The 26,531-nt window shown below is 49.7% G+C and overlaps 1 protein-coding gene across 2 annotated transcripts; it reads left to right on the top strand.

The window, feature by feature from the left end:
* The first annotated feature begins 2,546 nt into the window (after nucleotides 1-2,546).
* TP53I11 (tumor protein p53 inducible protein 11) lies at nucleotides 2,547-26,522 on the top strand. 2 transcript variants are annotated; one of them, XM_036383319.2, is made up of 7 exons: nucleotides 2,547-2,658; nucleotides 19,108-19,478; nucleotides 20,008-20,066; nucleotides 20,616-20,664; nucleotides 21,097-21,193; nucleotides 21,738-21,839; nucleotides 22,761-26,522. In XM_036383319.2, the coding sequence occupies exons 2-7, from the start codon at nucleotides 19,350-19,352 to the stop codon at nucleotides 22,892-22,894; spliced, it is 570 nt and encodes a 189-aa protein (XP_036239212.1). In that variant the 5' UTR covers nucleotides 2,547-2,658; nucleotides 19,108-19,349; the 3' UTR covers nucleotides 22,895-26,522. The 2 variants fall into 2 exon arrangements, with proteins under 2 accessions (XP_036239212.1, XP_036239214.1); XM_036383321.2 differs by lacking the exon at nucleotides 2,547-2,658 and adding an exon at nucleotides 3,142-3,160.
* Nucleotides 26,523-26,531: the final 9 nt, after the last annotated feature.

The raw sequence follows: 26,531 nt of genomic DNA, 5'->3' as shown, positions 1-26,531 counted from the left end.
GCCCTCTCCTTGTTCCCCTCTGCACTCTGGTTTGCTTCTTTCCCCTGGTCCTGCTTGGAGCTGGTTTTCCATCCTTGCCTCTCTCCTGCCTGATTAAGTGCCTCAGCCGAAGCTCCTGGGGCACAGTGAGCTGGTGACTCTGAGCCACTTGATTTCCTTGGTCCTGCAGAGCAAGGCTGCACATCAATGTCAGCCCCAGGCCACTGGTGCCTGCTAGAGCCGCTTCAGCGAGGCTGTGATTGCGCACTTACTAAAGCTGCTGGGAGGGAAACCAAAGCCTGCCTGGGCCCGTGTAACCCAGCAGCGTGGCGCAGGTGAAAGCTCCCGTCGGCCAGCTGCTGCCTTTTGTACATCTTCTCACAAGTGCCTCCTGCTGCAGAGAGCTGCTGACCCCCCTGTGAGCTGTGCTGCACCCCACGCCTGCCTGCAAGGAGTCAGGAGAAATCTGCCTGCACCCATCCATCTGCTTGTTGCTGGGGAAGCCAGGAAAAAATGTGCCTGAAAGTCTGAGGTTACTTATCAAATGTGGTCACACAGACCAGGGCTAATGCTGTGACGATCTGCTCTGAGCAAACAGCATCAAAGAGAGAGGGGAGAGGGGCAGAGCTGAGAGCACATCCTGTGGCAGTTGTCTTGCCATTGAAACACCCAGCAGGGAGGTCAAAGGCTTGACCAGGCTTCTGAATTAATAAAAGGTGGGTGGGTGGGTGATCTAGGCAGCCTCAAACAATGCAGTTGCTGCAGAAGGCCTCTGGCTCTTGTTTATGAATTCAAATCTTGGCGGAGGGTAATATTTTCAAAAGTACATTTATACGTGCCAGAAATAACCCCATAGTTCCTTGTGACATCAGATGACACAATTGTTTGAGTGACGAACATTGAAAATAAATGTTTACTACTTCTGAAACTCTTACCCTGATGCAGCAGCCTGAGCTATCCTCGGAAAACTGCTCATTACTTCGAATCAATTTTGAGAGATCTCTTTGAATGCAAATTTCTCTTTAAAAAAAGCCAGCATGACATATTTTGACTTTCCTTGTTTGACAATATCATAGTTATTTCATCTCAATAATGTAAAATGTGATTGTTTCGGCTGTGCCTTCCCATTTTGCTCTGTGTGCTTTTGTATTTCATTATCATATTTCAATGCCACAAAGCCCAGATGGAGTATGTACAATATTTCATCTCTTTTACATGTTCTGGCACAATCACACTGAAAATTTTGAACTTTATCACAGTAAAATGTTTGGCTAGCTCCAAGGGAGGATTAAAGTTGTTTTGGAACTTGGATTTAAAAAAATAATTAAAAAAAATCAGCATTTTCCCCCCTGTTATGCAGCAAAACCAGCTACTGAAATGTCAGATATTCCCTCTGAAGAAATGTTCTGTTTCCCAAGGATTCATTTCTTGGCCTCTGTGAAATGGTACATTTTAGTCCAGTTCCCAGTGGATGAGCCTTCAGTTTCTCAAAGGACGCCCTTGTGTTTGCGATGACCTCATCACGTTGTATGTTTGAGGATGCGGTTCTCCATTAGGGTTTATCCATGGGGTTAAAGTGAGTTCAAAGGTTCCCACGCAATCCCACTCTCTGTACCTCCCTCTCCGTTTCCCTCACACAGGCATCGTCCTCCTCTGTACCTTGAAACTGGACCCGTGAAACACACCAGAAACCTCCCTTGGAAAAAGGGGTTGCATCAGGATAGGGACAGAGCTGCCGCCATTTCCTTTGCCACCCCCCTGTGTCTAATAGCCCCTGGTGATGCCCTTTACCATGCTGTCATTCTCTCTCGTTACAATCTTAGCTGCTCTTGAGACAACTGCAACATTAGAATGCCGGCACGCCCGACTTGGTCTCCGAGCATCCTCCCAGAGGGACCCGGTTATGTGAGGCTCGCTCCAGAGCAGGCTCGGGCCAGGCTGGCTGCGGGAGCCGGCCCTGCAGCTCTCTCTGCAGCCAGGCTCTTCCCCTGTTCCGCTGCACCTGGAAAAACTATGCGTGTTCCCCTGCGCCCACGTTTATTCCTTTTTGCCTTTCTCAGGGAATCGTAAAGCAGTCCTCGAAACCACGCGGCCCTGACCAGCACGATCGAGGCCCCACTTGTACCGCAGAGAAGGACCGGACAGTGCCGCTGCCGACCCTCGGTAGCTCCAACCCGTCGGACATGAAGCGATGGGACCCCCTCCGGCAGCTCCCCGACGGGCCGGGTGGGACAGGAGCCTTTTGTTTCTCCCGTGGGATTTTTTCCATGAATGCCCCCGCCCCTCCTTCCCCCGCAGGAACCCGGCCCCGGACGCCGCTCTTTGTTCCCACGCGTCAAGATGCGGTCACAGGTGGCCCACGCGTAACCTGCACAGAAGGCACACGGGACCCAGCGCAGCCCGCAGGTAACGCAGCGCTCCTGAGCGGGGCCAGCCCGGGCCGGGCGGCGAGGCCACTCCGTCGGGCGGTGGCGGTGGCGGTGGCGGGTCCCGCCCGCCGTGGGCCGGCGCGGGCGGGGCGGGCGGGCGCGGTAAAGGCGGCGCCGCGCGGGGGCCGGGCTCAGTCTGGCCGCCTGCGGGCTGCGCGCCGCCGCGGCCGCCCCCGGACCGCTCTGCCCATGGGGCAGCAGAGCCGAGCCCTCGGGACTGTCCCCCGCCGCCGGGACCTGCGCTAGGGCGGTGAGTGCTGTGCGCGTCCCCCCGCGCCGCGGACTTTCCCCGCCGCCCCTCAGGGTCCCGGGGAACGGGAGCGCGGACGCCGCTGCTGCGCCCCGCGGGAGCCCGGTACTGGCAGCCGGCCCCGCTTCCCCTCGCAGTCAGCACGGACGCGGGAGGGATGGATGGACCGACTGACGGACAGGGGCTTAAGGAGAGGGATCAGCCCTTGTGCTGGCTGCGATGGGACCGTGCCCGGTCCGGGTAGGATGGGTGGAGGAGGAGGTGGTGCAGCGTTGTATCCTGGTGGGAGGGTGGCAGGTTGCTCCGAGCGTTGGAGGGACAGCAGCCGTGCCGAGGTGACGCGCAGGCGGTCCCTTGGCTTTGTGACGAGGGCTTTCCCCTGGCTGTTACTCGACTCAGAGGCAGGGGTCCGATGTCGCTTCTTTCCTGGAAGTGCTCCGTTCCTTTCCGTCCACTCGGGAAGCGTCACCGGAGAACCACGGTCCCCAGATGAGTACTTCAGGTGCCTAAAAGGGGAGGCTGAGTCCTGGCTAGGGGGTCAGCCTCGGTGGCTGAGCGTTGCTGAGCGTGGGGTGGGATGAGGGAAGGTAGCACAGCTGTGCTCCCCGTAGGATGCAATCCCGTGGGTGTGCTCGGGAGCCCTGGCCGCAAGGAGGGCATGGCCATGGTGGACGGCGAGCTGCTTGCGGGGGATGGAGGGAGAGGGGCAGGGGGCGGGAGCCGCGATGCGGGAGGGAGCTGGGACAGACCCCCGGCCATCACAGAGGGGAAGGTGAGGAAAGCCAGCTCTCAGCGGGCTATGCATCCCTGCCAGGGCTTGCACATTCCTGCGTGCTGAGCGGTCTGCTATGCCTCTTACGGAGTCTGGCTGTCCCATCTGGGCAGCTTTGTCTAGAGCAGCAGCGATTAGGCTTCTCTGTTGAGTTCAGCTCCGACTGAGTAAACCAGGCTGAGCAAGAAGCAGCGCCTTATTCAGCACCTGCTCCTTGCCCTGCCTCAGCGCTGCTTGGAGTTGGAGTTCAGTGAGCCTTTTTCTTACCTGAGCAAGGAACCTGACCCTCTTGCAGCTGCCTGAGAATCAGGGTTGCTAATGATTAAATGGGTACCATTTAATCCCCTCAGTCTGCAAAGGCTGGGAGTTACAAGTGCCAGCAGCAACCAAAGCCTTGTTGACATTAGGGTACCACTAGCACAGCTAGCCATGAGAAACTACAGAGTGTGCAAGAGCACTGGCTATTCTGGACTTAGCATAAATAACTTGTTCAGTAACTCTGTCTGCAGTAGAGCAGTCTGCTGAATAAGGGCATTCAGGGCCTGTGGATGAGGAAAGTGATTTTTAAACAAATAAATAGTAGTTACAGTTCAAGCAGGGGAGTCTGCCCAGGGAGGAAATCTCCTAAGAAAGGTTTTGGCAAAACCCCAAAATAAACAAGGTCTTAAGACTCAGCATGAAAGCACCTCAACTAGCCCTAGCCTTGTCTCAACTAGGTTGCATAAATATGCACCTGATGAGTGCACAGCAGGGTGTGAGGGACACCATGAACCTGTGGTGTCCTGGTGCTCTCAGCAGTGAGGGGCTGGATACTGATGGCAGCTGAGAAAAGGGGGCACTTGGTTGCTTTAGTATATGTGTGTTCTTGTTCTTCAACTGCAGAGCAGAGCAAGGTGAAGGGAGATCTCCCATGGGTAGGTGGTTGTCCCAGACAGGAGGCTGAGAAGGTGAGCTCTGCTCTACAGCCTCAAGAGAAGTTGGTCCTTTCTGCTTGTGGGCCTGTAGTTTTTATTGTAGTGGTTTTATTGTTAAGATATGAACAGAAGAGCATCTCCAAAGATGCACAGCAAGGTGAGGCTTAGGGTGGCCATTGATCTCTTGGAGAACAAGCCACAGACATGCCCTCCCCTGAGGTTTTCAGTCCGTTTGGAGCTGCTTGGAAGCTGGGGTGTGATCCAAAGGGAAACGTTTTCCTATTGTTCTCATTGAGCATTGAGTGCTGAAGCGTGCAAAATGCCAGGAGTACATCTGCAGCTGGTGTTCACTGGTCCTGCAGCTCTCTGAAGGTCACCATGTTGAATAGTCGGGGCTGGGAGGGATGGTACCACAGGCTTGTTACAAATATCACTTTGAGCTGTTTGGATCATGAAATGTTCTGTGCGAAGTGTGTGCTTGGTCCTTGCCCAGTAAGCCCCCAAATTTCTGGTGAAAACTGCTAAATGCCATTAGAACACAAAGTGTACGTCCCTCTGACGCAGGCAGGACTGGCTGCCTTCCCACCGGGCTGCCCAGGAGGCTGCATGTTGACCTGGGTGGAGCTGTGCATGAGGTGGGGGTGTCTGTCTTCTTAGTGCTGCTACGTTTTTGGCTACAAGCTTTCCCTTGGCACAGGATAAAAGCACACGTGAACCAGAAAGATGTTGAGATTGTTTATGTTTGACGTCTGGCCTGGTGCCAGAGGGAACGGCTTGGTGACCTTGGCACTATTGGGACATTATTTATAGAACGTAGATCTTCTGGGTTTTGTATTTTTGATGTAGGAATGTGAAAATAAGTCTTGGGAGGAAAAGACTCAATGCTGGCCACAAAATACATTTGGATTTTTTCCAGAGCAGGAAAAATAACACTTAAGAGGCGACCAGGTGTTCCCTGTTCGCATTGCTTTCTGCCTTCCCTTGGAAAATATGGGTTTGGTGCTGTCCTGGAGATCACAGGCTAGCATGAGTTCACTCCATGTTCGAAAAGTTCCTGCTCAAGATGCTAAAAGATGTTAAAAAAGAAATCCAGCTATAACCAAAGATGCTCTTGAGAGTTTACAAATGATAAATGACTCTCTGGCCTTCTTGGTCTTCTTCTGTTAGTGAAGTTGTGTCGTCTGCAGGGTTTAGTGCATCTCCATGTGTTTCAGTGCCCATCTGTGGTGCCGGTTAGCGTGGCTGACCCTGGATGACAGATGGACAAGAAGAGGCTTGGATGTGCACAGGGTTTTACTGGAAGGCCCACCACACAGTGCTGGCCCCACAGCTCTGCCTCCCAGGCCTCTGGTGAAACCCCAGTAGCAAACTTTCCTTCTGGGTTTCACAATATGCATAAGTCTCTCATCCTCATTCTGAGCAGTGGGTATATGCTCCAATTACCTAAATCTGTAAATGTCTTTCTATCCCTCTGTATGCAAAGTAAGAACTTTTTGAGCATATTTGTGCTCTGGTTTTGATGGCGAAGCCCTTGCCTAGGCTGTACCTGACTCATTTATATCAGACTTTGTTTGGACCCTTACCCAGATCATCTTACAGGGCAAAATCAAGGACCAGAGTCTGTAAGAAGCTCTGCTGCAGATTTATACTGACTGCTGCTGTCATTTTAGGGAGGAGAGATCCATCACCAAAACAGGGAAATTATCAAAACCATTGTAGTTGGGTCTAGTGCTGAAGGTTGAGCAGCTTCTGCTGATGTTGGTGGTCAGGAACCATGTGCTCACTTTCTGAACCTAAGGGGCTAAAATCAGAAGCCTAAGCATAGGGACTGGTAGCTGGCTCATTGATGCAGAGTTTCCTAGATGTTTTTGTTAGGGATTTGGATTAACATAATTTAAGTCAAAGGCACAGAGGAGGGCATGGGGAGAAAAGCAGTTAGGAATAAATCCGCGGTTCACTAGTCCGGTCTCCTGAGGAGTGGCATTATATGATAAGTTGGTGTAGCGGGAGATGCACGCAGGGGAGTGTCAGATAACACTGGCCACCTAATTATTTATTTGAAGGGGTTCTGTATTTTAGAGGGAGATTAGTGTGCAGTCCCCTCTGCAGCTGCCTGCTGCCGCAAACCAGAGAGGGAGGAATCCCTCCTTTTGGTACTAAAATTAGGCAACAGCACTTTGACTGCATGGCCCAGAGGGGCAGGTGCAGGCAGAGCAGCACACAAAGGCTTGCAACCCTCTTGTTTTTAGCTGTATCCTGCCTGGGTTGAGAAGGTAAACAGTTTGAGTCTGTGTCAACAGCCAAAAAAAGAGACCTGCAGAGAAAACCCACAAGTCTTCAGGAAACTTCATGGGTGACTCAGATGGTGTTTTTGTCTGAGTACCTGTTCATTCAGTAACCCACGATGGCAGCACAGGCACTTTTTGTGGTGGCGCCACCTTCTGAGTGAAACAGAAACCTCTGGTGTCGGATGCTTGTGGTCCTATAAAGACTTGAGAAGCTCTTTCAGCCAACAGATGTTGTTCCAGGAATTCCACTGCTGAGCCCTAAGATAATCCCAGCCCTTGTTGGTCGCTGCAGTTTCTTTCTGGGCTTCCAGCTAGGGCTGCTGCAGATGGAGATAGATGTGAGAAAGAGCAGGCAGATTCCCACGGACATCTGTGCTTCCAATCCTTCCTGACAGCCAAGAAGGTGCCTTTAGTTCAGCCTTCCTGGCTGTCTGGCCCTGCCTTGCTGTGCATGGCATGCACCCAGCCAGGCAGCAGCCTCACTAGTGCCCCATACTGTGTAGCTGCAAAGCTGTGAGAGATGAGTGGGCAATGCTGGAGCACAGCCTGGGTGCAGACACTCTGCTGTGTTTTATGGAGTCCTAAGGAAGGACTGTGTTGTGGAAATGGAGGACTGTATTGCCAGTCTTAGGCAGAGCTCCAGGAAGCAGGCTATTTTCTGAAGAAACAAGATATCTTAAAGGTCCATGGTTTTAAGTCCCTCTTAGTCTTTCTGTTGGACATTTAATTTTAGCTGCCTGGCATGCCATTCACGGTAGATGTTTGGTGTATTCCAAGTAGGTATAAACATGAGCTGCCTCCTTGTAGAGGGAGAGGGAAATTCAAAAACCACAATACTGAATCCAGGGGAGTTGGGTGGCATTGGCTTTTCCCCAACATTTTCTTTGTGGCCTAGGAAGAAAAGTTTATGTAGAAGCTGCTCAATACCAATAAAGAGCATTCAAGCATTACTCCACAGAAAGCAGAAATCTACCAGGAGTCAAAGGTTGCACTGAACAGGACCAAAGAATTTAGACCATCGGTCTATGTTTTCTCAGGTTGTTTTCATGGTAAAGTGAGAGTAAAATTTAGCTGACTTTAATATCAGCATTGCTGGTGGAGTCTCTGTAAGTGCTAACCAGAGATCTGGTGTGCTTCTGAACAGCAGGCACCTATGGTGCATCCTTCCACCCTCCTGCCCTACTGCTCTGCCCAGTGCAACCGTTTTCTCCTTAGGGTGTTCTTGCCTTGTCTGCTGGCAAAAACCCATCAGGAATTCTTCCAATCCCTTCCATGAACTGTGACAACATCCACTGTGTAAATCTCTGGACAAGCAGGATGCATTGAGAGTTGATGGATGGAGAAATAATAAAGCAGTTGAGCTTATCCCCTCCAGCCAATTTATTCCCTGCATCACATCACCATGCAAACCAAGTGCCTGTCATTAGTCAAAGGACATGGGGGAGAAGAGGCCAACCTGAAACCCTCAGAGCCCTGGCTGCATGGAAATGACATTACAAGGGAAGGTGTTGACTAAAACCTGACACTTCTATGTCATGAGCTCTTCTAAGCAGGAGCTGTGCTGTATGTTTGTAGACAGATGTATACAAGCACAGTAGCAAGGCACCGTGTGTGTATACACACAAACACACAGAGTCCTGATGGATCATCCTGATATTACTGGAACTTGTTGTACCCAAGTGTCTGAGACTTAAAACTGAAAAAGAAGGGAAGGTCCTTAAACCACCTTTGATAGTAGAGATGAGACATCTGGCAATGCTGTGTTTTCCATGGTTACTTGAGACCTTGATTTGTCAGCACTGATACTGCTATCATTTGGCTGCCTGAATCTCTCTGTTGCCTCCTTGTCCCTGGGGGTAGAGGAATCAAACAAAAGTAGGGAGAAGAACTAGTCAGTACTACCTTTAACATTTTTTTCCTAAGACTTCTCCTGCATGTGCCAGGCAAGATGGAGAGAGCTCCTGCAGGACCTCTCAGTTCTCAAGATATCCTTTGTCACCCCGGCTGTTCATGCCACATACTGGTGTCCACCCCTTTGCCTCCTCTCCGCTATGGAAAGAGACATCTTGCTTTAGTTCCTTAGGCTGATGTGGGTCCTTTGTGGCTGTGACTATAGGACATAGCATCTCCATAACTCTTCTGGCATGTTGTTGTCCAGCTTTTTCATAATCCCAAAGTGTGGCTCCATGCTGTAAGATGGGCAAAAATCAGACAGGGTTTGCCTAGGATCAGGAAGTGAAAAGTTCTCTGCAAGGATCTTGATCTTGTCCATCCATATAAAAGCAATCAAAAGCTAGTCATGCTCATCATCCAGACTCCTCCTGTGGTATATGGAAAGAGGTGAAACATTGCAGAGGATAATGCATCTTGTCCTAGAATGGACACCTCTGGGGGTTGGCTCACCCTGCCTATTTCCGAGGGAGCCTAAAAGATGAGATGTACAGATTCAGGTTATAGTTGATGCTTCCAAACTTCATTCTCTCCACCCATGAAGTGCTTTTACTCTGGGCTGGGGGCAGATTGACTCTGTGTGTGCTCTTCACGGTACACATACACCGGTCTTTTGCGGAAGCTGGAGAACCTGTCATGCATTGCAGACATTGTCTCTTTCAATCTCCTTTATATGAGTTCTTTTTTCTGATGAAAGCTTTCTAAAGGGTACTTGTGTGCTGAATAGCCATTGTTGATAATGCACGATATGAAATCCGAAAGGAGGGCTCAGATTAAATGTCACGCACTTCACAGTCGGGGAATTCAAAGAGCCTTGTTGATCTGTGCATAATTGGGGGCTTGACAGCTCATGCATAAACAAACACGTGCACATCCACATACATGGCTGCATGCAGTTTTCCCCTGACTCAGCAGCACATAAAAGCAAAGTCGGGTGGGTGAGTTCCAGAGGGGTGGGTGCTGTGTTCGTAGGGAAAGCCTTTGAGTTCTTCAAGCCTCTGACTTGAGAACCACACTGGCAAATAAAGTCACTTGTTGTTAGTGTGGTGGGCTTCCTTCCGCCTTCCTCCCCTATGCAGCTCTCTGCTGAGCTGTGGCTGCTTTGATTTTCTGCATCTGTGTTTAATGTGACCACGAGAATCTTCTGAGAGTTTCTGGTGTGCGTAAAGGCAGTATCTATGTGACGTTCACCCCAAGCTTTCCACAGTGCTTTCTCCCACCAGCAGTGAATGAAGACAGAAAGAAAAAATCAATTTCATGCTAAGCTGGTTCTTAGTCAGGCCAGGAAGGACATTTCTACTTCTGACATGTTCTGTGTAATGAACCAAGTGCGACTCAGGAGTCCACAGTGCAGGCTGAGGTGTCACGACCTGGCACTGGTGGGGTACAGTGGCTGGGCTGTTGTTTGTAAGATGTCTCACCTGCTGCACGTAAGCTGTATGATCTGTGGTAGATTTACTTTTCATATGCATCTGGGAAAACTAAGCTCTCAGAGGTTTAATGACCCAGTCTGGATTTTTATGGAAGGAGCAGCAGTAATGCCAAACCTATAATCTAATAGTTTGGCTTTCAGGTTTCCTATTCTGCATGCTGTGCTGTAGTTCTGTTCCTAAAAACAGCTGGTTTCACTTTCAAGTGCCTCATTGCAGGAGAGGGGGATACTCGTGGCTCCTTCTCGTTCTGAGGGATGCTGTGGAACAGTGCTTCACAGAGGTGTCCCTGTGCACCACGTGTTCCCCCTCTAGTGGGTTGCTAGAAGTTTCTTTCAAGTTGTTTCACCACCAACTTGTGAATTAGCAGAGCTTGTGCTAGCTCTGGCAGCAGCTATTTAGAAGTTTTCCTCTTCTAAATCTGTCCTCCTAGCTCCTGTTTGCCCAACATGGGGAATTTTGCATCTGACATTTTTAGCAGTAACCTGTTGCTATAGAAACTGCTAAGGTGTCAGAGGGAGATTTTTGCCAAGTTGGGATGGGCTATCAAGTAGTTGAAGTATGTGTTTTGTTGGGAGGCCTTCTTCATCATGTTTTTGCTAAGCAACTCCCTGAGCCTGTCTGCATGTCTGGGTTTATTTAATGTCTAAGGAGCCATGAGGGAGCAATAAACCCAGAGTTCTAATTGTGTATAAATGAACAGGAAATGTTGGCAAATTATTAGGGGAGATGTGAGAAGGTGTTCCCAAGCTGCAGTGATGGGTCCAAGTGGTGTGTAGGTGGTAGTCCAGGCTGAGAGGTCACAGGTGGTATCAGTCTTCAGGGCAGTAAATGGTTGACCTAGAAGCAGGAGTTGAGACTCCAGATGACATCTCCCAGGAAGGAGTCTGGCACAAGCTGCTCCTCTCACCCTTGAGACCAAAATACAGGTGAACGCCAGCATACATGGTTGGTCTGGTGGTCTGAATTCTCTTTACTAATCAGTCAAGAGATCATGCAGTGGGACCCAAAGTAAGTCCACACAAATCAACCCATGTCTCTTATTTGTGTGTGTGTGTATATATAATATATATTTATATGCATACCTCATGTACAAATACATATATTTATATGTGTGTATATATGTACATTTATATTTGCTTTATTAATATATAACATTGTTTATAAATTAAATGTATTTATATAAATAGTAAACCTTTATTATTTTATCCAGGATGAATATGTAACCATGTGTATGGGAAATGCTCTATAACAGGGTTGTTAGTTGCTTGGGCCATTTCATATCAGGCTGGATCTACAGAACTTCTGTGTCATGGAAGGAAACTTTATTGCTTGTACAATGAGAGGTGTGAGTCCTATGAGTGCCTATGTGCCTGGGACTCAAGAAATATCCTGGCTAGACCAAAAGGCAATCTTCCTGATTAATGCAAATTTATTCGTCTGCCCTTTTTCCTCCCTATTGTGTTTGCCTAGACTGCACATCTGGCCATATCATGACAGACTATGGAGATGAGAAACTCTTTGTTTTCTACACAAATGGAATAAAATAATCTGATGCTGTTGGGCTGTCCTGCAGGAGTTGTTCTCAGGCTGGGGCTGCAAATTGGTCCATGAAACTGGTTGGGAATCTGCTTTTGCGGTTCTGGAGTGGAACAGGCTAATTTCATCTTCCATTTCATGGTTGTAGACATGTTGAGAGTGAATAAATCACAGTGGTTGCATTGTGCTGAGTAAGTCCCAGGACTGCAGGTAGAGAACTAATGTTGCTGGAGGTGTAGATTATTGTCTTTGGGGAGGGAATTCATCGAAAACGGCTTTGAAATCACTATTTCAGTGACAGTATACAGATGGATATTGTGCCTGTATGTGGCTCAGGGAACTTAATGTCCCAAATTGTAGTTTCTTAACAATTTTCTTTTGTGTTCTGGAAAAGGACAGAGGTGCAGGGAATTGTTGAGAATAAAGAGCATTGGCTTCCCGGAGCATTTATGAAAGTCTCTTGTCAGGTGCTTGGGGACACAGTAGAAAGAAAATTTGGGGACGTCTGAGGTTGTCAGGAAAAGAAGTGCCAAGAAGCTCCATGTTAGTGTGAAGGTTCAGTGTCCAGCAGTGTTGTGGATAGGCACTGTATGTATGGACTCCTCCCTGCTCCTCCCAGGGTCTTTCCATAGAGTTCCTTTGAGCCTCTGCTATACCTCAGGTGCAAGGCAGAGGAGATGAAATGCAATTGCATCGTAGTTCCTGTAAAACTGGCTTGTATTACCCTGTTTGGTTGAAGGGCTCTCCTAGCTTTTTAAGCTGCTCTTTTTCAGTAGCAAGGGTTGATTTGCTTGGGTGGGTTGGGTTTTTTTTTGTGTGTGTTTCTGTGTGTGTGCATATGGGTTTTATTTTTCCTTCTAATGTTTCCCTGTAGAAATCGTCTGCAGGACAGATGGCCTCTTAAGCTTCTGGGGCTGTCTCTCACAAACACCTGTCTAAGGCAGCTGGGAATCAAAGAGGAATTCTCCTCTTTTAATGCCTTTAAAGAAAAACAGTACCGATCCTAATATGTCCTACTTCCCTATCTCTCTCTCCATCCTCCCAGCTTCCTGGGAAACTTAACTGCTTGGTTGTGGCCATCTGTTGAGACAGCAAGGGGCTGGGTGGGGAGGTGGCAGCCAGAGCCTTTGGGGAGAGCTAGGGCAGCTTTGAGGTGATGGATTGCTGTGGCTGGCTGGGCTGAGAGCCTCGGTGGCAGAGAGAAGATGATGCAGGGGGTGGACTTTTATGTAAGTAACACAGATGAGAGCTGCTGAAGCAGCTGTTGTACACCGTTGTGCTTGTACCTTACATCCTTTGTATTTGCAGCCAAAACACACCTCAGCAGCCAGGGATGGGCTGCTTGAGGAGGCAGGGTGGCGTGGCCAGGCTTGCACATGGGGTATGAGTGCACGTGTGTGGTAGCTGAAGGGTGAAATCTGTTTGTCCCCCGTGGCAGCCGCCCCCTGAGCCCGTACAGAGGGGCCACGGTGGGGCCAGGTGTCCAGCTGGGCACCCATGGGGAGCCCGAGCACATGCAGCATGTCACAGGCTGCCCTGCCAGCTGCTGTGAGAGGCAGACAAGCATTTCTCCCCTGAGGTGCTGCACAGGCTTGCACAGAGGGGTCAGTGAGTTGCTGCAGGTGGTGCTTGGCAGGCCAGCAGGAGAGAGGTTGCTGTGTTTAATTATAGCTCCCATCTGAGAAACTAGTAGAGCAACAGAGCTTTTTTATCCTGTTCTGGGGGAACTGAGCACTTTACAGGTTTTGATTGCTGTATAACACATCCTGCAACACAGACAGAAACTTTCCTGTGCTCTCTGCAAAAGGAAATTTGAAACCTATGGGCAATAAAATCCCGGAGATGGGCCGTACCTCCCCCATGCTGTGGGATATAGCCAACAGTGGTTCTTCTTGGGGCAGGATGTTTGTACAGCCCCAGGGAGCTTGGGGGCAGGAGCTGCTGCACCCAGGGGCTGCAGAGGAACAGTGTGCAGGAGGGTGCAGGGGCGCTGAGCCTGCTTGGGCTAAAGCAACCCTGAAGCAGACAGAGGAGAGGATGCATGGAAAAGGCTGAGCAGACTTTGGATGTCCTTTTTTGCATGAAGTGGTGACTGAGTAAACAACGCAAGTTAACTCTTTCTTCCCCAGCAGGCTGCAGAGGACTCCTTGTCCCCTGTTGAGGGGTGATGCTGGCCATATCCATTAGGTCTGAGGTTGCCAGAGCTGCTGTAGGCACTGGGTGCCACTGCCTTGCAAGTGGAGGCTTCGTGGTCACAGGCAGCTCTGCACCTCTCACAAACAGCTTTGGAAAGCCCACCCAATGGTGTCTGGCCATGAGATGTGGTCAGCCTGAAGGGTGAGCTTTAGATGGGCCTGAGGCTCTTGGTGCATTGCAGATGGTTTGGGAGATGGTCTGGAGGCACCAGTAAAGATGTCCTTTGACCTAAGGATCTTGCTTTGCATTTTCATAATTTAGGGGCAGGGAATCTACTGCCCAGGCTAGTAGGTATCTCCTAGGGATGACAGTCTCCCTGTGCCTTTTAGAGTTGCTTGAGGAAGCAGCTCCCTGCGCCTTTTAGAGTTGTTTAAGGGGCTGTGGCAGGGCTGGGGATGAGCCTCTGTCAAGACATGCTTCCTGCTGGTATTGCAAAGAGCCTTCTGTGCTGAAAGGGCTGGTGTTTATGTAGGAACAGAGTCCTGTGCACCTGGCTTGTTACAGGTGAGAAGTCTGAAGTCTCCGTGTTGCTTAGGGGGTACAGACTGTGCCAGACAGAGCAGGAGCAGCCGCCACGTTCTGCTGCTGTGGTGGCTGAGTGCTAATTGTTTTTACTGCCTGAGCATCAGGTTATTTTTGGCTTGATCAAGTTTAATTCCCAGCCGGCTGCTGGTAGGGAGGTTCTAATAGTCTAAATCTCCATGCTTGATAGAAATCTAGGCAGGGAGCTGGTTTGGTCACTGATTGTTTGGGATGTGCAGTTGCAGAAATACAGGATGAAAATAGCTATATTTTGGTAATTACATGGGACATGGGGAGTTCTGGCTCAGGGTCTGCTGCACCACAGGCTTCCAGGGGAAACTCTTGCTAGGCCATTTAGATAGGATGCACAAAGATGTTTTGTGACTCTCAGGTGTGTTTTTGGGTTAGACACAGAGAATTTACCTCATGCCTCAGGACTTCAGAGTCCTGAAGTGTCTGAGGTTGTTTACACATTTTAAGAACATAAAAGTGAGCAGACTGAACCTTCATGTGTGGTGGGAAAAAAGGAGTCTTGGGTCCCATGGGATTAGGCAACAGTGTAATGTTTGCAAGGACCAAGGTACTTGGTAGGTCTGTGGATCCTGTCCTTAATCCACCTGTGTTTCCACTGCCTCTCCTCTTTAATGTGAGCATGTGTTTGAGCCCAGGCTTTCTCAAAAGCTCTGTGGCTGATGAGGTATGGGGTCCAGAGTAGCTGCTGTGGACCTGGTACTGTCCTCAGCAGCAGAGACAGAACTGGCGCAGCCTGGAGGAACACCAGAAGAGCTGGACAAATCCATTACAGCTGCTGGGCCCTTGCAAGAGAAATGCTGTGGGTGTCAGCCCATTTGTGAGGGCCACTACAGCACAGTGACCATGATGGATGCCCCTCTCATATGTACATATCCTTGTGCTGCTGCAGTGCTGGGGAACTCCCCTGGGCTCTGCTTGATTGCTCCCAGAGACCTCCAGTGTTGGAAAGGGACACTGCCTCTGCTTCCTACTTAGTATTAGTATTGGTTCTCAGCCTGTGCTCTGTAGAAGATGGCAAGGCAAGTGTAGGCATGGCAAGTGCCCTGTTGGGCTTAATATCCACATCCAGTGCAGACATCCACTGCACCTTCTTGGATAATTCTTAGGTATAACAAATCAAAGCAGACTCAAGATGTTGAGTTGTCTTGGACATACTCACCTGGGAACTCTAAAACAGGAGAGCAAGAATCCTCTCCCTGGCCTGAACATGATAGAGCTGAACAAACTGTGTCCAACTAATATGTATAAACATTTCATTGTCCCAGCTTGGCTCTAGTTTCATACTCTCTTCCTCTGCCTGCAGATTGGAAGTGCCATCAAACCCTTGGAGTGAAAATTTCTGTAGTGCCACCTCTTTAATTCAAGCACCACTGCTTTGTCAGGTAAAAGGCTGCACTGTGGATGACAGTGCCATCCAGCTTAGCAGTAGGCAGCATCCCTGCTCCCAGGGCCCTGGGGAGCCGTGTCCTCCCAGGCAGGCAGCTTCCACCCACGAGCAGTCAGGCTCTGGCTGGCAGGAGCTGTAGGCAGTGAGCTCCGGGTGCTGCCGGGGCAGGGTCTGGCTCTGCACTGCACGGTGGGCGCACAGCCCTGGCTGCTGCAGCACCGTGGCGTGTGCAGTTGAGTCTCCTCTCTCCCACGCTGCGGAGCTCGCCTCTCCAGACGCTGGGAGGGAGGCAGAGACGCTGGGGGAAGAGCTGTGGAGGTGGGAGAGATTGAGCTATCGTTGGTGTGGCACCAGTGAGGTTTCTTTGCACCACTAAGCAGTAGCTATCAAAACTGAATGCAGTATGCTAAACAGCTGAGCAAGAGAGCTGACACTGAAAGGAGCCTGCAAAGAAAAGAGATCTAGGAAGAAAAAACCCTCTTTCAGCTGCACTTAGGCACTGCCCATCACAGAGAGCTGTGGCAGGGAGTAGGAATTGCCTGTTTATGGTGGCTGATCTGCACAGTCCCTGGGATGCTTGGGAAAAGGATTAAGGAGGAGAGACTCGCAGGAGAAAGAGGAGGTGGAGGTTTCCCTTTGCAAACTCACAGGCTAATAGAAACGATCCTCTAAACTGACAGTGTGTCAGGATACATTAATGTAAGTATAATGTTTTCAAATCCTCAGCATCTTCTCTCTGAATGTCACTGAATTAGCACTAATTGCATTCATTAGCTCATTAGCCATTAATATTCAGCATCCGTTAGGCTGGCTCTGTCTCTGGCCTGGGGGGTAATGAGATGTGGGACTGACTGCGGGCCGTGCCTTAGCTGTGCTGTAGGAGTGTGGCTTTATGCACCAGCTTGTTTTATTGGCATTTGTGTTTGGCCTGTGTTGTCCCGGCTCTTGGCCAGTGGCTTACCACAAATTAGTGGAAAATCTTAATGGGAGAGCAGTGTTAATGATGATGTGGATAAATTTCCACCAACTCCTGCCCTGAAAGCAACTGGCGAGACAAATGATGAAGGCAAATTTTGATCTTTTGGCCTTGAGCCAGTTGCTAAACTGCCTCTGTAATCACAAAGCTATTCAGTGCAGTCTTCATTGGTGAGTCATGGAGTCCTACCTTTCTTTGCTTCTTGCTCTCAGGAGAAATTATCTATTACTCTTTTTTTTCCTCCTTCCTTTTCCTTCCTTTTCCTTCCTTTTCCTTCCTTTTCCTTCCTTTTCCTTCCTTTTCCTTCCTTTTCCTTTCCTTCCTTTTCCTTCCTTTTCCTTCCTTTTCCTTCCTTTTCCTTCCTTTTCCTTCCTTTTCCTTCCTTTTCCTTCCTTTTCCTTCCTTTTCCTTCCTTTTCCTTCCTTTTCCTTCCTTTTCCTTCCTTTTCCTTCCTTTTCCTTCCTTTTCCTTCCTTTTCCTTCCTTTTCCTTCCTTTTCCTTCCTTTTCCTTCCTTTTCCTTCCTTTTCCTTCTCTAGCATTTCTGACCATGAGGCCAGAGCAGGAGGTGTGGCCATCAAGCTTCCCCTAGCAAGAAACCAGGAAAGATCCAGAAGTACCAGGATGGCATGGCCAGCACTATCAGCACCTCAAGTCCTATCAAGACCAGCAGGCCTCAGGTCTCTTATTCCTGAGGGGAGCCAGTAGGATGCTCCTGCTTGGGCCCTCCCTAACTTCAGAGATGTGGGGTGGCCTCAGAGTGAGAGAGAGGAGCATTCACCACAAGACTGTTGCTCCCCGATTGGAATGGATGGCTTTGATCAGAAAATGCTGGGCTAGAAATACCACAGCAACATGTCTTCTCTGGTTTCAGCACTTCTGGTGGGAAACCACCTAGCATCCAACCTTGTTAGTCTGGGTCAGCCAGGAGCAGAAAAAAAATTGCAAAAACTGTAGCTAGTTAAAGAGGTTGAGCTTTTCTTTTAGACACATAGCTCTGTCTTTGGCCTGGATTTTGTGTGCAGATTATCTAGATTTGAATACACACAATTTATTGCAACAATTTAGGTTGGCCAACCCCAGACATGATAAATCTTTCAAACTTTTCTACTGTCAGCTACCATTTGAGCTACCTGCCTTGTGCTCAAAGGTAGGCCTGAGTATACAGCTTCTACCTTCCTGCTGTGGTGGTGTTTTCCACTGTTCCAATTCTGAAATATTTCTAGATCCTGACTGCTGCATCTGGCTTCGTGCTGCCTTTCCAGGAACCTGGGCTTAGTTATTCAGTGGAATAAGAGCAAAAACCCACGACCAAAGAAGCCCTGCTACAATCCAAAAGAAGTACCTCCAAAGCACTGGGTAGCTCAACTGGCTCACTGAAAAGCATTTTGCCTGATCTGCTGAAAGGATCTTATTAAACCCTTGGTCATGGGGCTCACTTTTTGCACTATCCCAGCAAGACCTCTTAACTTTGCCTTCAAGAAAGAGTGACGTTGGGCACTTGCAGACGGGACTGGCTGTTTTTGTCTGAACAACCACAGGGAAGGGTTTTCCTTTGAGAGGGAAATCCCTCGCAAGGCACTGGCACAACATTTGTATGCACAGTGCCAAAATAATTGTACCTCGTTTTATTACTCTCCAAAGACTCTTGAAATATTTAGACATCAGCATAAATTGTCTCCTCCTGGGGCAGCTCTCGGAAGGCTCAGCTGGGGCATGAGCCCTACACTTGCTTGGGCTGGATTAGCTGTGCTTGGTGCCTGGGGGAAATTTCTGTGGGTCTCTGGAACGGCCAAGTGGCAAATGGAAAAAAGTGTTTGTGTTTAGCTGAGCCAAGATAAAAAGATGACAAATTGGAAGAAAAGGCTTTCTGAACTGAGGGTTTCCAGGGTTTTATGTTTGTGGGATGAGGCTGATTTCATGGGACTCAATACCTGTAGCTTTACACACGTCAGGGCAGAAGTTATCTTTTTCAAGTCTCGTTGTCTGTATTTACTTATCCCAGATAGTATTTGTCGTTTCAAATTTGCATCATTTCCCTGAAAGCAAAGTGAATATCTTCAGGGAAAATCATGCCTCTGGCTTCTTCTGCTCAGGGGCCAATATGTTGTTCTGGCACGGCCTGGGGGCAGCAGCATGTGAGTGGGGGGACACACAAATAAGTAACTAATACTTGTTTGGGGTTTGACCTGAAATGGCAGCTGAAGAATGTGATGTATTGAATGGAAAAAGGAAAAAGGCCAAGAATTACTTAATGATTTTAATTCCCCTAGTCTGAGACACACTTAATTCCCCTAATCTGAAAAACAGCAAAGAGGTTCTATTGGGCACTGCCTCATGCTGGGATAGACAAGATTATGGTTTGTAGGTCAAAAGCATTTCTAACTAAATGTCCATGCTAAAGCCGCTCTGCTCTGAGTTTTTTCTTTCCCCTCCCGTGGCAGATCCTGGAGACAGCAGGATCATTCTGAGATGAGCCACCTGTAACTGGGGCCGGCCTCGTTTGCCAGGGCTCCCTGCCCCGCGAGGATGAGGATCCATCTGCCAGCCTAACAGGAGGACCTTGTGGCAGCGGTTGTTTTATTTTCCCCAAACGTCGTGAAATTTCATGTGACAGTGCCAGCCGCTTCCTGCAGCCTCCCTGTGCCCCCTGGCAGCCAAGGGCTGGTGGGACAGGGCCAGCACCATGGCGGCGAAGCAGCCCCCGCCGCTGATGAAGAAGCACAGCCAGACCGACCTGGTGAGCAGGCTGAAGACACGCAAGATCCTGGGCGTCGGCGGGGAGGATGACGACGGCGAGGTCCATCGCTCTAAGGTGAGGCCAGCAGAGAGGAAGCCCATGTGCACTAATGGTGGAAAAGGGACCTTCTGCTGGGCAAACCAGGGTTTGCCCATCCATGTGGTTTGGGGTAGTTACAGCCAGGCATTGTGAGCATGTTCACATGAACAGCTCTGGGCAGTGTGCACATGACAGCAGGACAGATACTGTAACACCCTGAGGGCTCTGCAGGAGCCTGTGTGCCATCAGGAGCATGCAGGTGATGTGTGTGAGGAGTGAGTTCCCCTCTTCCATAGGTAAGAAGAAACAGGAGTTAGTGTTGACCCTTCCTCAGCTGCATGCTGCAGGTGCTGATCCCATTAAGGGAGCATAGAGGCAGCTCCTCATGGAAATCAAGCGGGTGCTGGGACCAACAAGTCACAGCTGAATCCTTTGTCTTCCTCCTCTTTCCAGCCTTCTGAGATAAACTCCCACATGGGATTAGATATGTGGTTTTGGGCTGCTGAGCACTGCCTAAAGACTGGGGAAGGATCTGCTTAGCTTGTGCCTTTCATTTGAATTTCAGATTAGCCAAGTACTGGGAAATGAAATCAAGTTTGCAGTCCGGGAACCACTGGGACTCAGGTAAGGTACTGGATCACCTTGGAGCTAGGTCATCTGAGGCCCCTTGGCCACAGTATCCCTGCCAGCTCTGGTTTCTGACACCAACTCTGCTGCTGTGCCAGCATCACTGCTTCCTGCAGGGGCTTCTTGCAAGCTGTGGAACTAGACTAGCTCTGCATTCTTCCCCCCATTAATGAGCCTGAGGCCCTCAAGTTCTTGTCTCATTGCATGTGCAGAGAGCTACAAGGGCTGTGTGGGGCTGAAGGAGCTCCTGTTCTACTGTGTGACAAAGTGGTGTGTCCTGTGGGGACCCTGCTCTGCACCGTCCTCTTGGCAGGGTCACTTCTCTCCTTTGCTTGGGTGAAGGAGGAGGCTGGTCTGCATGTTGAGGCTGAAGCTAGTGGGATGTGGAAAGCTGAGTCCTTCCATGGGATGTTTCTGGCTGTCTTGCTTGTGCATAGGGGAAGGATAAAGGGGGAATGAGCAGGCAGCCAGAAATGCTTTGTGAAGTATGAGTGATGGGGTCACCTCCAAGCTCATGCTGGGTTCTCTGTCTTCCCTCTCATGCAGGGTCTGGCAGCTTGTTTCCGCCATCATGTTTTCCGGGGTTGCTGTCATGGTGAGTGAGGGACATGGTCCTGGCAAGAGCCAGCTCCTGACTGCTAAAGGGGTGCTCCAGCATGGCCCTTCAGTCCCTGGCATTTCTGTTCCTCCCCTGCCTCCAGCAGCTCCTACCGCTTTCTCCTGCAAGGCCTTTGCCCTCGCTGTGTCTCAGTAATGGGCTTTGCCAACAGTGTCCTTGCCGGTTTGTTCCCATTGCGAGTCTGTTTTCATTAGCAGGGCCCATAAACCAAGGAATGGCAGCCTTGGTCACAAAAACCAGCCATGCAGCCGATAGTTGACATGGTGATATTTCTGCGCTTCCTTAATTGCCAGTTTCCTGGCCAGCGGCTCCAATCCCCCAAGGGCCTGATGCTGGAGCGCTGCTGCCCAAGAGGACATGTTTTGGTGGCCAGTTCAGGTTGCTGAGCTTCTCTCTCGCCTCTGCCAGGCCCTCGCTTTCCCTGACCAGCTCTTCGATGCCATCTTTGAGGAGGAATCGGTGAGCAGCAAGACTCCCATCCGGCTCTATGGTGGAGCCCTCCTCAGTGAGTGCCGTACCACTGTACTGGGGATGCTGCTGCCCGATAGAGTAAGGGGACAGGTGACCAAAACGGCAGCAGGTGACAAAGTCCGTGCCCAGCCGGTCACCTGCTGCAGCTGGAGAGCAGAACATCTGCTGTTAGCAAAGAAATTGCTGAGGGGTACTTTGAAAAGCTTGGCTACTGCTGCTTTTTCCTAGCAGGGATTCAGGTGTGCTGCAGGTAGGGTAAGGGCTGTGCATGCTCCGAATCCCTGGGGAATCACCCCATGTACCCCAGCAAAGGGAGCCTGCAGGGGGGCCCGGGGAGGGGCGCTGGGCCGGAGCTGGGGCTCCACGGGAGCGGCAGGGGACATGGGAAGGCGGCGGCGTCCCGGGAAGGGCTCAGGAGAAGGGGGCTCAGGACAAGGAGGCGCGGGCAGCTGGAGATGCGGTGTGGGAAAGGAAAGGGGCCCGACCCGCGTCCTGCAGCGGCACCGCGCGGGGCGGGCGGGAAGCGCGGCCTGGCCGCTGTCCCGGCCCTCGGGCAGCGCGCCCCGCTGTGCCCGCAGGCATCGCGCTCATCATGTGGAACGCCCTGTACACCGCCGAGAAGGCCATCATCCGCTGGAGCCTGCTGGCCGAGGCCTGCTACTTCGCCGTGCAGTTCCTGGGTGAGTGCCCGCGGGCCGGCCGGGACGAGGAGGAGGAGGAGGGTGTGAAGACTGCGTGGTGGGAAGTGGGGATGGACGGTGGGTAGGGCAGTGGTGGAGCATGTTCCCTGCCAGCTGCTTGCCTCTTTTCTCCCCCATGGAATAGCCTCTGCCCTGAGCTGCTCCTTGAACATCACCCTCTGACAATTCATTAATTTTTCTCCCTGCAAATGTCCTGGGCTTCATAGCCAGCACAGGTCATTGCTGGAGCAGGCTGCCTAGATGCAGGGTCTAACAAGAAAAGATTTTAGCAACCTACACTAAAAAGGGGGATGTTTAGTGTTACCCAAACAGAGCATAGCATTTAGCTTGTTTCTAGGGAGCTTATCTATATTTAACAATGGAGGGGGTTCTTGTACGTGTGTCTCCGTAGCTCAGTGTGTAGCTGGTTTAGATACGAGCTATGTGTTCGTGGCCAGAAAAGAGAGGTGTTCAATAGAGGCAATGTGTGTGGACTGTGCATATTTTGTAGATGCTCCTAAAATTGAGAAATGTTTATCAGCACAGTTCAAGCCACAAAGCAAACTCAGGAGGATCTGACTCCCAGATTAACACCTGAGCATAATGGAAACTCACATCTGCTTGAGTGACTGTTTCAGGCTGCCTGAATGTGGGGCTGCCTTGAAAGCAGGGTTTCTGTAAGGTAGAGCTCTGGGGTCCATGGCAAGCCTCAAGGCTGTGACAAGAAGCTAGTGAAGAGCCTCTGCCATGGGTTCACTGTGCATGTGAATGAGCCTGTGCTGAAAGCTCCTGCGCTTGCAAGGCTCAGCAGTTCCTGCCAAAGCCCTGCGTTAGAGGGCAGCAGAAAACAGCATTGTGCTATTTGTCTCCTTTTGGTTTAGCATCACCAACCTCTGCCTTGTCTCTCTCCTTCTTTTCTAGTTACCACTGTCTCCCTGGTTGAGAGTAGCCGGATAGCCACAGGTGCCGTGCTCCTCCTGGTCAGCCGAGCCCTCTTCATCCTCATCAGCATTTATTATTATTACCAAGTTGGACGTCGTCCCAAGAAAGTCTAATTCCTGGGCTTTTTTGTTATGGGAAAGGTGGGAGGGGGGAGTTTGTGTCGGTAATTTTGCATTAGAATTTTTTTTTGTTTTGTTTTTTTTTTTTTTTTTTTTTTTTTTTTTTGTTAGTCCCTTTTGGTTTTAAAGTAGTTTCTTTCTTTACCGGCATGAATCAGTGTGTAACCCAGTGCTGGTGGCATCGACAGGTGAAATGGGGGGAGCAACATCAGTGGGACCCCCCAGCCCCTCTGCAGGAGGTGAGGAACAGTGGGGAGGAAGGCTCAGGGAAGTGTATGGGCCTGGCAGGCTCAGGGAAAAAAGCCAGTTTTCTAGGGGGTACTGGCTGATGGGATCACAGGCTCTGAACCCACTGGAACAAAGCACAAAATAAGGCCAGCATATTGAAACCAAATCCCTGAGGAGACAGGGCAGTAGGACAACCTACAAAGGATCTGGCTACTCTACTTGGTAAGCCTTGCACCTCCCCTGGTTTACAGCCCTTTCCCCTTTTAGCAAGTACTGACTGTCCAGGTAGCCAGGAGCTGGATGGGGGTCAAGTGCAGTGCTTTGCAAACAGCTCTTCTTTCCTCTCTGCTAGAGGTGCATTTTTGTGTAGTTCATAGTTTTGCACCAGATGCTGTGTAGGGCTTGGCAGGAGATACAGCAAAACAAGAGGGAGAACCCTCGTTGTTCCTTCTGCAGGGACAGCACTGGGAACAGTGGAGCAACTTGAATTACAAGATGCGAGAAGTAAAGGAAGCTATTGGAAATAGCCCATTAAGCACAAAGACATCCCCTTGTTTGGGGTGTTTCATGAAGTTTCTAGGCTGGGGTCCTGTCCCCTTCACCCCAGAACACTTCCTACAGTTGAAGCTTTACTGATGGTAGTAGCAGTGGTGGGTGTGCAGTAGCTTTATCTGATGCTTTAGTTGAGCAGGAGCTGGAGTGCTGTTGTGGTTAGCGCTGGTAAGAGCAGAGGACTGTAACAGTAAGAGCATCTGCACAGATGCTTGGGTCAGTGAATAGCCTCTTGATGTGGACTCTGGCTGTGGGAGATGGTGTTCCCACTCTGCTAATATCTGCATCGCATCTCTTCTGACCTTGAGAAGAGAGGACCAAAGTTTGTAGCATTAAGATATTTAATATTTAACTGAGATGAAGAACAGCAAGGAGCGGAGCGTATGATGGCAAGGGCAGACTGAATGTGCTTTAGTACTCACTAGCCAATTTCTCCAACATCTCCTGGGCTTGACAGCATTGCCTGCCCTGCTTCCTAGTGCTTTCCTTGTGGATTATTCCTGTCCACAGCTTGAGGCAGCATTTTTTATTCTCCATGGGACTAAAGCCAGAAGGTCTGTGTACAGGATATGGACTTGTTACTCATGCACTACTGTTGACTGGATCAAAGCACGCCCTGGAATATAGCTGATGTTCCAAAATCCCAGTAGAAAGATTTCTACATGAACAGGACTGCTTGTGTGAACAACAGTCCTCAAGCCACTGGTAAGACTGGGATCTACAGCTATTGCTGTTTAATATCTTAGTAGAGTTAGAAGAAGGTAGTGGGTAGTTATTGTATGTTGTGTTAGTGCTTTTGGCATTTAGAAGCAGCTGCATAAGCTTGGGACACTGTGTGCATTGTACTTACTGGCCATGCAAAATGTCTGACACATAAGAATATTGGAAATTGTTAAATCAGGAAACATCACAACTGTAACTTAGTTTTTTGCTTAATAAGTAAATCAAATGGAGAGGCAACATCCAACAGCAGGCTAAATTCTGGAGCCTCACAACAATACACGCTTGTCAAGCTGCTTTCAGCACATCCAAAAATGATACTGAGCAACTAAAACGTTTAATTTAGAGGAGTGTTCCTGTTCAGAGGGAAGAAGTGGGGTCTAAGAGGCAAACCTTTCCCTGTGAAGCAGATAATGATCAAATGCAGGCTGGAGAGGATCAGAAATTAGACCAAGTGGAGCAGCATGCACAGGAGCTGGAGCATGGCATGCTGTGGCTGTTGCTCTCCCCCTGTGCATCACCTGCATGGGCAGCTGCAATGGCCTCAGTGTGGCACTTTGGCTGTAGTTGTGGGTATAGGTACGTGAAGCTTGATTCTTTGTGTTTTGGGGTGTCACATGAATGTATACATAGACTGATGGTTGGTTTTTGGGGGGGTGGGAAATTATGTTTCTAGGACAGACAAGTAAAACCTACCACAGCAAAAGCAGTCTTACAGGAGAAGGAATTGGGGGGGGTCTTCTTCATGCTGCCTCCCATCTGTGTGGCCACAGGTCCCATGAACTTAGTTATGACTTGAGTCTGATTAGTGTACCTTAAAATGTCATCCCATAGGTGAGAGAAATGAGTTACTGCACTATGTGAGAGTAGTACTCCAAGGACTTCTTGATGGTTAGATCAGGTAGGAGGGTGGGGGAAGCTCTCCAGGGTAGCTTTAAATAAGGTAAGATTAGATTAGATTTTTCTGGTTCCCTGATTAGCAGCTGCTTCTGCAAAACTTGGAACAGTCCGCCACTTCTAGGTTTGCTGGTCAATGGCTTTTCTTGCTCTAACATAGAGCAAAGCCTGGGGGAGTGGTCACTTAAAAGATTTCATGCTACTTGGTACCCAGTCCTGAAAGTGGAGACATGAAGTTGGATTGTTTTGATGCTTCTTTCTCCATCTTGCTATAAGTGGACCATGCAGAAAATACAGAGCTCTACACCTCCTCTACAACTAAGCTGTGGTTCCTGGCATGTCCCTTCTCAGCAGCAAGGTGCTGCAGGAGAAACATTGCCAGGCCCACTGGAGGTGGTGAGTGTGTAGCAGGTGAGGCCTGGGAGGGAGTTAGGGTGGCTTGAGGATGGAGGCCAGGCAGAGCAGCTGCATCACTGCCAGAAACCAGCTGCACCTGGTTGTCTTCACTCTGTTGTGGGTGGGGAGAAAGGATGCCACACCTTTGTGCAGAACTGTGTCCCCAAGGGTGGAAGTGCTGACATCACAGCTGCAGGTGGCAGTTCAGAACATAATTTGGGATTGAAAAGCCTGAGGTGTCACTTCAGGCTCGGCTACTGATCTACTGACAAAAAAACTCCATCTCCACAGGCCTCAGCTTCCTTATCTGTTACATTGTGAGAGAGCCTTGGACTGATGTCATCTCCCAAGGGAGACTGCAATTGAACTTCCTGCATTTGTACAATGCTGTGCAGGACTGGGGGTCTGTTCCCCAGAGAATTGTGCTCCAAACAGGCACAGGCCAGGACTTAAAGCTGACCCCCTTTCTCTGCCAGGGATGGACCCAAACCGTTGCATTCACAGAGCCCTCACTTTGGAGGGTGAAGAAAATTCATCGTTCACATAACTCCCTACATCATCTTATTTGCATCTAACCAATATTTGGCAAACTGGAGCTGGTGACATAGGAGAGGCTCTGTCTGTCCTAAGCTGGCCTCTTTTCTGGTCAAGGGTTTTTACTTGGGAGGGTGTGGGTGGGGGGTGGTGGTGCAGGGGAGAATGGGACACTTCAATTTATACCTCATTTTAGCTGCTGTAACTGAGTTTATTTCTCCTCTGGTAAGAAAGTGACTGTACTTAACACCAAGCAAATAGTGAAAATTAAAGCTGTTTCACTTCACTGTCACAATATCTTTCT

This window comes from Molothrus ater, chromosome 6, assembly GCF_012460135.2.
Source record: "Molothrus ater isolate BHLD 08-10-18 breed brown headed cowbird chromosome 6, BPBGC_Mater_1.1, whole genome shotgun sequence".
Taxonomy (NCBI): domain Eukaryota; kingdom Metazoa; phylum Chordata; class Aves; order Passeriformes; family Icteridae; genus Molothrus; species Molothrus ater.
The sequence above is the reverse complement of the archived record's forward strand: the minus strand, read 5'-3'. Positions and strand labels throughout refer to the sequence as shown.